The following is an 11,032-nucleotide window of genomic DNA, read 5'->3' as shown; positions in this document are numbered from 1 at the left end:
GGGCGGCACGAGGCAGCGGTTGCTACGGGCCATGGGGTGCGCTTGTGGTGGGGTGCACGTCGTGCTTCCTGCTGCGCTGGCGATGCTTCACAGGGCATACGGTCATGCAAAATAGGATACGGACCGTGCAGCAGCTCCCCTGCTCTTGCTGCCCGAGCCCATCAAAACCAGAGCGTTGGAACCTCCATCCCCCCCACAACCAGGCGAGGTGGGCCTCTTCGTGATGGGCCGCGGCGGCCTGGAGGCCGCGCCCTCCCCTGAGCTGCTGTTCACCAACGCTGAGGACGCCGCGGAGGGCGGCGCCATGGCGGCCGCGGGCGCGGCCATCGGGGCGGTGCTGGAGGGGGCGCGGCCTCTGCTGGTGGAAATCCAGGCGCTGTGCAGCCCCAGGCAGCAGGTGGCGGGCCCTGGCGGCGGCGGCGACGATGATGACGAAGAGGATGAGGAAGAGCGCGAGGACGGCGGCGGCGGGGGCGGGTACGGCGGCGGCGGCTATGGTGGCTTCGGGGGGCGGCGGCAGCGGGAGCCCCCTGCGCTGCCGTTGATGCGCGTCGTGACCGGGTTTAGGGACCGCTCCCGCGTGAGCATGCTGATGGAGGTCCTGGCCAAGCACACCACCATCAAGGTGACTCGCGGGGAGAGGGCAGGGCACCGTGGCATCTACAGCTGCCCTGCTGCGAACGGTGCAGGGTCCAGGCTCTGAGGACGGGATGAGGCGGCTCCCTCACACCCGTGCAGCCTGTGAGGACAATTAACCACACAGACGCCCCCCGACTCTCTCCAGCCGCCAGTCAACTTACCCAACTGCCTCAAGCTCCTGGGCTACAATCTTTGAACTCGCCGCTCCCCCCGCTCCCCCAGACCCAGGCCGTCAACGTGCACGTCAACGTGGTGGGGGGCTACCGGGTGGACGCCTCAGAGACGGCGGCGGACCTGCCCCTGCTGGCGGCGGTGGCCAGCTCCTACCTGGACGCGCCCCTGCCCCCCAGGACGCTGGTGGTGGGGGAGGTGGGGCTCAGGGGGGAGCTGCGGGGCACGGCAAACATGGAGGTGGGCCGGGTGCAGGGTGCGCGGGCTGCTGGCGGGGGGCGTCGGTTGAGCAGTGCACATGGCAGGGCGGCCTTGAGCCCACGAGGTGGGGTGAGTGTGGTTAGGGGCCGCAGCACTGTCGCTGACGACAGCGCGCCCGGGAGCCTCTTGCATTGCAGGCAGCAGGTTGGCGCGTCACGCCCGTGCTTGGTTGCTGCTGTTGCTGCCGTGCCACGACGAGCTGGCGCATTGTTTGGCAGGGCGCCACAGACCCGCGCGCGACACCCCCCCCCCCCCCCCCCTGGTCACCGTGCCCATGCTGTGCAATCGGCCCCGCAGCTGCGGCTGCTGGAGGCGGCGCGGCTGCGCTACCAGCTAGCGGTGGTGCCCGCGGCCAGCAGGGTCGGCCTCACACAGCAGGAGCTGGGGGGGATGAGAGTCGTGGCTGCGCGCACGGTGGGGCAGGCACTGGAGGCGCTGTTTGGGCCGAGTGTGCTGCCACGCCAGCAGCGGGCCAGCAGCGGGGGCGGCAGCGGCGGTGGTGGGGCCGCCGCGGCAAGACGGCAGCGACGCGCTGCTGTGCAGCCGCTGTCGTCGGCCGCTTTTGCATCTGATGAGTGAGGTGACCATTACTCAACCGATCGCATTCAAACCATAGTTTGCTTGTTTTTCACAATGTCCCAAAGGGACAACAGAAATGCATGCCACAAACTTACAACATATGTGCTCTCATCTATCACTGCCTTGACCAGTTAAATTTCCGCTGTGTTGGCAGATGCCTTTGCATGACACGTGTGGAATGGCACACCGTCGCTATGCGTTATCAGGCAGCCGCCCTTCAAAGTCCACCACAACCAGCGCGTGGCCCTGCTGTCCCTGAGACCCCGCCTCATTGGGCCCCGTACTGCCGCCTGCCAACACCCGCAGCAGCGGCGCAGCGGGCATCAACAGCCCTTCGCGGCTCAACTGCACAGCCACCCCTTCCAGCACGACGCAGCTGCAGGACATCGCGCCCGCAGCATTGGGCAACTCGGCGTCAGAAGCCAGCCCAGCAGCAGCAGGAGCAGGTTTGGCCGGAGCATCTGCAGCAGCGGCACTGGTGCTTGCCGCCAGGCCGCAGGCCGTCTCAAGGTGCAGCAGCTCGTCACTGGGGGCAGCGCCAGGGTGCACCACCACGCGCGCCAGGTAGCGCCCCGCCCCGGGCGACGCATTGAGCAGCCCCTCCGGCGAGACCAACGCGGAAGCTCCGCCATCACGCAGCAGCAGGGGAGCGGCCTCGGATTCGCTGCCATCCATGCTGCTCGTGCTGAAAGCCGTTGGTAGGGAGCCAGCAGCATTGGCTCCATTGCCATTTCCGCTGCCTAGGGCTGGATTGCCGCTGTCCCTTGGCACCTCATCTGCAGCCTGCTGCTCCTGAGCCTGCTGCTGCTGCTGCTGGCGCTGCAGCACCGCCGCTCCAAAGGCCACCGCAGCAACCAGGCGGTATGGACGACCCAGGAGCCGCGCTGCGCCATCGACGCAGCCCGCTGCCAGCAGCTCCCGTATCTGATGCGTGTTGCGTGCGAGTGAGTGGGTGAGCATGTGTGTGTGTGTGTGTGTGTTCGTGTGTGAGAGGCACTAGCAAAGCACAGGAGTGCCATGTCAGCAAATGGCTCACCTGAGCTGTGGCTGCGACCGGCCTGTCATGCTGCAATCACAGCTGCTTGGCGCAACGGCGATGAGACCTTCAGGACGACCCCCAAAGCCAACGAGGCCCGCACCCCCTCAGACAGCAGTGCGGGCCCTCACCCGCGACGACGACACCGTCGTCGGCCCCTCCAGGCCATCACTGTCACACGATTCGCCACCGCTGGCCCACTCCCCCCCGCCGCCGTGCGGCCAGGCCACAAGCGGCACCGCAGTGCACGCCATCCCGGCCTGCGCCGCCAGCCGCTGCAGTGCCGCTGCATCACCAGCCGCCTTGTAGCCTGCAAGGTGGTGGGCGGCACAGAGCCGTGGTGGGTTGACAATCATTCATGCTTCGCTGCAACAAAGCGAGTAGGACACACGGCAGTGCATGCTTCAGCCACGCCAGCTGAGGTGGTGGCAGCGAGTGGCGCGCCGCGCACCCGCTGGCTAGCTACCATAAACCAGCACCAAAGCAGGCGGCCTGACGTCTCTTCGCTAGCCCTTCCCCCACCAGGCAGACCCAAATACTGCGCACCAAAGCGGTAGTTGACACCGGCCACCACCCCGGCCGCCCCCAGGTCCTCCGCCAGCAGTGCCACAAACGCCTCGGGGCTCAGGCTGCGAACAGCAGAGAACGGGATGTAGCGCTGCCGCACTGGCGTGTGCTGCTGCTGCTGCTGCTGCTGCTGCTGCTGCTGCTGCTGCTGCTGCTGCTGCTGCTGCTGCTGCTGGGCGGCTAGCTCGCGAGCCCACAGCGCCAGCACGCGCGACCTGTCGCAGGGCGCAACCAGCGGCAGCCGCTGCGGCCAGCCTAGGACCTCCGCCATGCCGCTGAACGACAGCAGCAGCGGGGAACCGCCCAGCGCCGCCGCTGCAGCGGCCAGCGCCAGGTGGCCGCGGTGCAGTGCGTCAAACTTCCCCAGTGCCACCATGGGGCGCGACACCCGGGGGCCCTCACAGCCTGCCCAGGTGGGGTAGCGCGTTTTGGGTGTTGTGACTACGGCAGTCGACAGTCACTGATAGGCGTGACAATCGCCAAGCAGCCACAGCCAAGGCGTACGTCTAACACCATTGGTTTCACCAAGATGATACGAGCAGTCCTGGCTGCATCGCAGTGCCACGCGGGTGTCGCGCAATGCTGCGTCCTTGACGCTCATGCTGCGTCCTTGACGCGCATGCTCCGTACTAGACGCTCACCCGCCAATGGCCGCCGCCAGTCACTGAGGGTGCATCTCTCCACCAGAGGCGCCAGCCGGTCCACTGTGGGCCAAAAAGTCACACTCTAGCAGTGTTGCATCGTGGCATGGCCGATGCCCCAACAATACAAGCCGCCACCACGCACGCACAGGTGAAAGTGCCGTGAGGGGCGCACCTGCTGCTGCAGCGGGTAATGCGGCCTCAGCCAAGACACGCGGACGCCGCGTCAAATGTCTGGCGTAAGCTGGATATCTCGGAGTATGTTCTCTAGTCGCTGGGCGTTGCGCGACCCCCTCTGCCCGGCTCTGGATCATTTGCGTTGTTTCTCGATCTTTGCTGGTGGAACTCGCTCGCTTTGGCGCACTCTTGATGATACAATATACAGCGTGATACCGAAAACTAGAACAGATTGCCGCTGGCATCAACCACGTCTCTTCGGGTTGTCCGCTGTCACAGATGCCACATCATGGGCGCGCAGCAGCTTCACCTGCAGCTGGAGGAAAAGCTATACCTGAAAGCTGTGGTTGCGCAGCAGCTGCGTATGTAAAGACGGCCTTGCAAAGGCGTCTTCCTGGAGCTGATGCGCAGCAAGTTGTGGGTCAAGTGCATGTCGGCATTGGCGCTGCACCTCCGCAACATGGAGCATCCCGGTTCTCAACTGCAGGGTTGACCGTGATGGCACAAATGGCAGCGCAAGCGTGCACAATTCGCCGTTGCAGACATGTAATGTGGTTGACAATGGCCCAGGGTGTTCAGGCCCAGGATGCACGTGGCCTGGCGAGGGGGAGGGGCAGTTGGAGCGCAGCTGCGCAGAAGCTGTTTCTGACAGGGCACACTTCCTTGGTGCAGCAGGGCATGCACTTAGGGAAGCTGTTGGGCAGCCTCATGCTGCACTCAGAGGGTACGCAACTGCAAGGGCGGCAGCTCCAGCAGGTGCCCATCCTGGCCGCGCATGAAAGTTTGAAGGTCAGGCCCCCGCAGTCTGACGGTGAAGTCGCGCTGCCGGCCAGGCTCAACATTGCCACAGGTTGGACACCATTGGGGATTCCAGCGTTCAGGCCTCGCCCTAAATACTGCGGTCAACACCTGAAGGACGGGGGACGGTGTGCTGGCGCACCAGGAGATGAGGAAATCACAGTGCACAGCTGAGATGGATTTGGCTGCAGGTAGCAACCTGCGCGTGCATTGGAAACGGCACATATCTACCGACCCGCGGTGCAGTGCCCCAGCTCAATGCTCAACACATCCATTTCGTTGTTGAATGCACCCCGCTTGACCATCGATTACTCATTGAGGTATACAGTATCGCGGATGAGGAAGGACGGTGGCCTGTGAGGCCACGTCCAGGGGGCCTTCTCATTGGGACCCTGCACAGAGTCTTCTCTGAGCAGCGACTTGCAACAGCTTTCAAAGTGCGCCCTGATACATTGGTGATTTCCAGGTTGCCCGAGTCATGTAGCTGATGGACGCTCCCCACAAGGGATAGGCTTGTTGAGTCAATACATTGATGTATTTTCGCACCTGCACCAGGGCCAGTGCGTGCCAAGACTGGCACTCACCTACACCACGGTTGTTGCAGCTCGAGCTTGACATCACGTCAACAGCTGCTAGCCATGAGAGCAACTCCGCTCTTATAACATGGCTGATTTACTTGCGAGCAACAGCATCAGATGAAGTAAGTTAAACGAGTATGATTGGTCGATTGCTCCCAACACAATAGCGAGATGATGGTATAGCCCAGCACGTCATCAATTACCCGCCTCCTACAGCATGTGCGCAGAAATTAAGGATGCGCATGTAGTCTTGGAGTGGGGTTGGGGGGGTTGGGGCACAAGCTGGGTCGGCAGGTTCCGCAAGCTTTTGGATGGGCTGCTCGAAGAGGACTCGGTTCACAAGGGGATGCGCAGGTGTGCATGCTGCAAACCTCTGTTCGCTCGCACATGTGCATTTCAAGTCCGTGACAATTATATGAGACTTTAGAACGTGCGTGCAGGCCTGTTGACATGATTTTCGAAGCCTCCTTTATGACTTCACTTGAGCGTGCTGATGCGGTGTCACTTCGGGATCTCATGCACTGAGCAAGGTGGCCATTCTGCTGGTGCAGGCAGTGTTGCATTGAATACGCGCGCAAAGCTGACTATACACCCTGCTTGGTTGCAGATCTCGCGCTCACTCAGACTGCTGAACGCCGAAGCGAGCACTGCCCGGCAACTTGCGCATCAAACGTGCTGAGCGGCTCTTACACCATCCGACAGAAGCTTGTGCCGTCCCAGGGGCGCCACATTGTGAAGGCGGCAGCGCAAGAACAGCACGAGCCGCAGCAGCAGCAGCTGCAGCGCGTGCGCACGCGCGGCGCAGCCTTGGTGCAGCAGAAGCGGCGGGTGCGCGGCGGCATGATACCTCACCTGCTGTCAGCAATATGCCGGGCCCGGTCAGTGCCCAGCAAGGGCTGGAAGGTGCTGACGACAAAGCAGTACAAGCGTATGTACAAAGGTGCGAGGCTGTTGCCGGCGCCGGGGAGCAGGAACCCATGAGACGAGCTCTGGTCGGGGCCCACCGCGTCAGAGGACGCCTTGATTGGTCTGCAAGGGCAGTGGATCTTTCGACCGCAGGCCTAGCTGTGGCTGGCACCCGTTCACGACCGCAGTGTTTCGACCGCTGTGTTGCCTGCCATGTGTGCCTTCACCCACCAGGGAAGGGCGCGATGAAGACGGGCGTTCACACAAAGCACGGCGGCTTTCAAGTGATGGCCTCCATGCTGCCGCACTACCTGGTGCCGGACCTGGAGGGCTTTGACCTGAAGCCCTACGTCGCAAACTACTCTGAGCAGAGGCACCGCGGCCGCAGCCAAGGGGACGCGGCAGCGCAGCAGCAGGCAGAGGGGCAGAAGCAGCGCGACGGCGGCAGTATTGCGCCCTAGGCGTGCATCTGGAAGTATCTCTGTGTTCTTGTGCGCTCAGAATCTTGTGTTGTTTACTCTTGCCATCCGTTTGTCAGTTGTGATCAGAATTTGGTTTGCTCCTGCCTCAGACCATAATCAACCCTTGAGCGAGTGCGAAAATAGGGTGGCCGGTGTCGTAATCCCACAACATCGTGCCAGTGTGGTTGAGTGAAATCATATGAGTGGGGCGGTGGTGCCCCTGCTTCCCAAGAAGGCTCACTTGTGCCTGGAATCAACAGTGGCAGTGTCAACGCAGCAAACAGTCCAACATCCGCGCCTGGTGAAGTTGGGCAGGTGACCAATGCTGCTACCAACAATGCGCGCGTGCTATGTGCAGTCGGGGTGCAGTGGTATCCACAGTGCAGTGTACAGCGCCAGACCAGCGCTGGGCACAAACGCAGGAGGGAATATCGCAGCGGCCGGCAGCCTGTTGTATTTTCAGAGTTTTAAGGTGCGCCTGCAGCCGCCACATCACAGAGAGGCCGCGCGCTCCATGTGATGGCCGGTGCTAGACGCGGCCCACCTCAACATGCGGCCCGGCAGCTGCGGTGCCAGGCACGCGTGCTTGTGACAGGGGGAGTGGGATGGGATAAGATCAATCCTCGGAGCTGTGGGAGAACTGAGGCGGCTGGTGTCAGGCCATGGCTGCGAGCCTTGGGAGTCCCGCGGGTCAAGCCTAGGGGTGCAAAATGCGGCAAAGCAGCCTGGGGATCTGAACTGAAGCAAAGCGGTGCCTGCCAAGTCGCCGGCCAGGTGGCTGGGCACCAAAGGCCCAGCAGGTGCCGTGCCGCCAGCCAGTTGGCTGGGCTCCTGGCGGTCCTGGGGTCCCGAGCGTGTCACGCGAGCGGAACGCTGCCCTGTGTCTCTCACTCCTGTGTGCCCCGAAGGCCGGCGGCGGCGGAGGTGAGGCTGCTGCTGGCGAGCTGCAGCGCGAGCCCCGTCGTGAAGGAGGCCAGCAGGTTGTCGGTCCAGAGGTAGGCGCCGTACGCCGCCGCAGCGCACAGCATGAAGCGGCCCCCAAGAAGGAGGTGCGCGCCCAGGGCCAGCGCCTCCCCTGCGCGGCCAGCATCGGAGGCGGTCGCCGCCTCGCGGGCCAGCGCCGCGCGATGCTGCTCCTGGTCGAGCAGCGGCTGATAGCGCAGCAGGGAGGCGCGGGATGCAGCCTCTGCCTCTGCCGCGCGCCGCCGCGCCTGAATCGCAGTCACCTGTGGGGCGGATGAGATAAACGGGGTTTTGCGTTGGGCTTGCAGCCGTGACAGGAGTGTCAAACATCAAACCCACCCTGTTGAAGCGCCTGTTGAAGCATTGCACCGGTCGGACCACGCCCCCCCCCCCCGGGCATTGCCCGCACCTCGTCACTGGCGTGGTGGCTGTACCTCATCCCAGTGGCCACCACGATAACGGCTGCGATGGCCCACCGCAGGGCCTCGCTTAGCAGTGGCCCTCCGGCGCCCAACGTCTCCTCCCCCAGACCCGCCTCAGACAGCCTGCCGAATCGCAATGGCGCGGGACATCGGGAGGGAAACATGTTCTGGGCAAGCAGCTACAGTGCTGCTTGAGCTTGTGCATGTGTCTGAGCTACAATGGCTACAAGCTACTGGCCGGCTCGCACCCCACGCTCCCTCAGCCGCGCTCACTACTCCTGGTGCAGCGCGCCCGCTGCCCTCCAGGGCCCGCACCTGTTGGAAGCCCACAGCGCCGCAAAGCCCAGGATGACGCCGCGCGACAGCAGCTCCTCACTCAGCTGAGAGGCCGCCAGCAGAGCAGCGCGCTGTGCGGGCGGCGCGGCCCCCACCAAGCCGAAGCGAGCGCGCTCCTCCTGAGCCAGCGACAGCGCGGAGCCCACCACGCGCAGAACAGCGCTGGCGGGGCCGTCGGGCGAGGCGGAGCCGGCTGAGGCCATGCGGGCGCCATCCGGCAGCAGCAGCAGCGCGTCAAGCAGCACCAGGGGCGCCGCCACCTGCGGTGTTTACAAGATTGTCATGCTGCCTGCTGGGTCGTCGTGGCTTATCCAGGGCTGACCGTGGCACATCAGACTGCCGGGAAAAATGGTGTGCTTGGCATTCGACCACAATGGGCGGCGTGCCTCTGCCTGCTATGGCCCCTCTAACTCCTCTGCACCCCCCCCCCCCGCCCCACCTCTAGGCCCAGGGCTGCGTCTGCCGCGTCAAAGTGGAAGGCCTCCAGCAGATTCACGTTGAGCGCATACGCAAACAGGCACGCCAGGGAGCCCCTGCCAGGAGCAAACACGCGGGGTAGGAGGGTGGTGGCCATCGCAGGGGTGAGAGGGAGGGGGGCAGGGGTGCGGTGGCAACAGCTGCCGCATAGGATTGCTAGTGTGCGGGTAGAGGTGAAGTAAGGGCATTGTGTGCTGGACTGGGGCCACAAGTGCTCAAGCAACTGAGTGGTGTGCGAGGACTGTGCCGTATGAACTCTGTAAACCCTTGAACTTGCAACTACCTGATGCCCGATTCAACCAGCGACTGCAGCGCGCGGTCCTCCTCGGCCACCGGCGTTGGCTGCAGCGGGCTGCCGGGGCTCTGCAGTGCCGCACAGCGCAGCCGTGGCGTCCTGCAGCGCACGGCCGCCACCAGCGGGCGCCGCGTGCAGCCCCTGGCCACCAGAACCTAGTAAAATAGGAGGCAAGTCAAGCGCATTGGGTGTACACGGATGCTAGTGCGTGCGCCAGCTAGGCATTGCTCTGGCACGCAAGCGCCTCCAGTGACGGGAGCAGGTCGGCGCCGTCGCGCAAGGCTTGGCCACGTGCATGCTTTAGGGTACGTACCTTGGAGTGTGCGTTCATACTCAGGATATGCCGGGTCATGTATATTCCCCGGGGCGGTCGGAGGTCTGTCTTGCAGAGTCACAAGCCTCAGGAAATCGCGCTGCAAGCGCTTGGGCACGTAATTGAGTACTACGCACGTACAATTGAATGCCTGACGAACCCGTAGTCTGCGACGGGGGCCCCCGGCTGCCACGCAAGACTGATGAATGGGGACGCGTCGACGGGGCGCTACGTGCGCCGGAGGAAGGTGTCAGAAAGATATCTTGGAAGTCGTGTACGGCGCAGCAGCTCCCACAGCGCTGCCTCACCTGGAATGGACGACTGTGTTGACCGAAAGCTTGTGGGCCGAGACCGCCCCTGGTTTTTACGTGCTGTTCCACAGGTTCCTTTCTTGCAGTTGTGGCACAGCTCGAAAGTCGGTGCTAGCGCAGGTCACCACGCCTATACGCTCGCCCAGGTGGTGGTCCCCGTCGCAAAGCCACCGCCTTGACGCGCCCGCACACCCACGAGGTGCGGGCGCAGCTCGCAGTGCTGGCGGGGGCAGAATCATCAGCAGCAATGGATGGCGCAGCAGAAGCCCCAGTTGTGAGCCCCTGAGCAGAGAATGGACCACGCATTGGCAGAGGTGCTGGCAGGGGACGAGCGCGACCCTCGTACTTGGGAGTGCGCGAGCTGTTGATCACCACCGCCCCATAGGTACGCCGGCTTGTGCTATGTCGACTTTGTTGTTGCATCGGCAGCATGTGCAGGCAGTGTCGCCCCAGTCGTGAGTGTCAGCTGAGCATGTGTCGCTAGTTTTCGGGTACCGCGCCCGCTGGCGCGTGACAACCCAAAGTGTGATATTGCGCCCGTTACCTGAGGCCTTGGGGGGTCTGTAGCTGCCTAGGACGGTGACGAGGGTGGCTTTTGGAGTTACTTTACCGACATCAAGTGCCGGGGCTGGCCTGGCGGGGGCGCACGCCTCCCAAATGTATTCTAGGGCAAAGGCATGAGATATTGTTACAACAGTTGCGGAAGCATGCCGGCAACCGCACTGGGGCCGTCAGAATGAAATGACCGCCCTCTGACCTTGGGCGGGGGGGCTTAAATACAAACGGGGCGCGCGCGCAGCGCGCCGCGCTCGGGTGACGGGTGACAACAGGGAAAATCAGCTAAACGCGCGATATATGAGCGTTTAGGCTCGTGCAATCAACAAGCAAGCATTTAATTACGCTTTACACCGGTTAGAAGCAGAGTTTGCGGCCAAACGGTGGCAAGGCCTGTGCTGGGCACATCATCACTGATGCGCCACCCTCAAGGGACGCAGCCGCAAGTGTTAGCCTGGGCAAACCAGGAGCAATTGGGGCAATCACACACTGTCAAATGCATCACGCAAAGTTACTTGTGGCACGCGCTATGCGTCCATACATGCA

At 63.4% G+C, this 11,032-nt stretch overlaps 4 protein-coding genes across 4 annotated transcripts; 2 read left to right on the top strand and 2 right to left on the bottom strand.

Moving 5' to 3' along the window:
- Positions 1-31: 31 nt before the first annotated feature.
- MNEG_2042 (putative DNA repair protein rad) lies at positions 32-1,650 on the top strand (the record flags this gene model as incomplete). The annotated part of the gene is made up of 4 exons (XM_014049492.1): positions 32-47; positions 204-625; positions 862-1,050; positions 1,369-1,650. 4 exons carry the CDS (start codon positions 32-34, stop codon positions 1,648-1,650), a joined length of 909 nt encoding a protein of 302 aa, XP_013904946.1.
- A 1,143-nt stretch (positions 1,651-2,793) lies between these two features.
- On the bottom strand, positions 2,794-3,629 carry MNEG_2041 (hypothetical protein; the record flags this gene model as incomplete). The annotated part of the gene is made up of 2 exons (XM_014049491.1): positions 2,794-2,996; positions 3,233-3,629. 2 exons carry the CDS (start codon positions 3,627-3,629, stop codon positions 2,794-2,796), a joined length of 600 nt encoding a protein of 199 aa, XP_013904945.1.
- Positions 3,630-6,377: 2,748 nt separating this feature from the next.
- MNEG_2040 (hypothetical protein) lies at positions 6,378-6,814 on the top strand (the record flags this gene model as incomplete). The annotated part of the gene is made up of 2 exons (XM_014049490.1): positions 6,378-6,387; positions 6,588-6,814. The coding sequence occupies 2 exons, from the start codon at positions 6,378-6,380 to the stop codon at positions 6,812-6,814; spliced, it is 237 nt and encodes a 78-aa protein (XP_013904944.1).
- Positions 6,815-7,701: 887 nt separating this feature from the next.
- Positions 7,702-9,638, bottom strand: MNEG_2039 (hypothetical protein; the record flags this gene model as incomplete). The annotated part of the gene is made up of 6 exons (XM_014049489.1): positions 7,702-8,040; positions 8,187-8,322; positions 8,515-8,795; positions 8,975-9,068; positions 9,296-9,375; positions 9,621-9,638. The coding sequence occupies 6 exons, from the start codon at positions 9,636-9,638 to the stop codon at positions 7,702-7,704; spliced, it is 948 nt and encodes a 315-aa protein (XP_013904943.1).
- Positions 9,639-11,032: the final 1,394 nt, after the last annotated feature.

Source organism: Monoraphidium neglectum (genome assembly GCF_000611645.1).
Source record: "Monoraphidium neglectum strain SAG 48.87 unplaced genomic scaffold scaffold00220, whole genome shotgun sequence".
NCBI lineage: Eukaryota > Viridiplantae > Chlorophyta > Chlorophyceae > Sphaeropleales > Selenastraceae > Monoraphidium > Monoraphidium neglectum.
The sequence above is the reverse complement of the archived record's forward strand: the minus strand, read 5'-3'. Positions and strand labels throughout refer to the sequence as shown.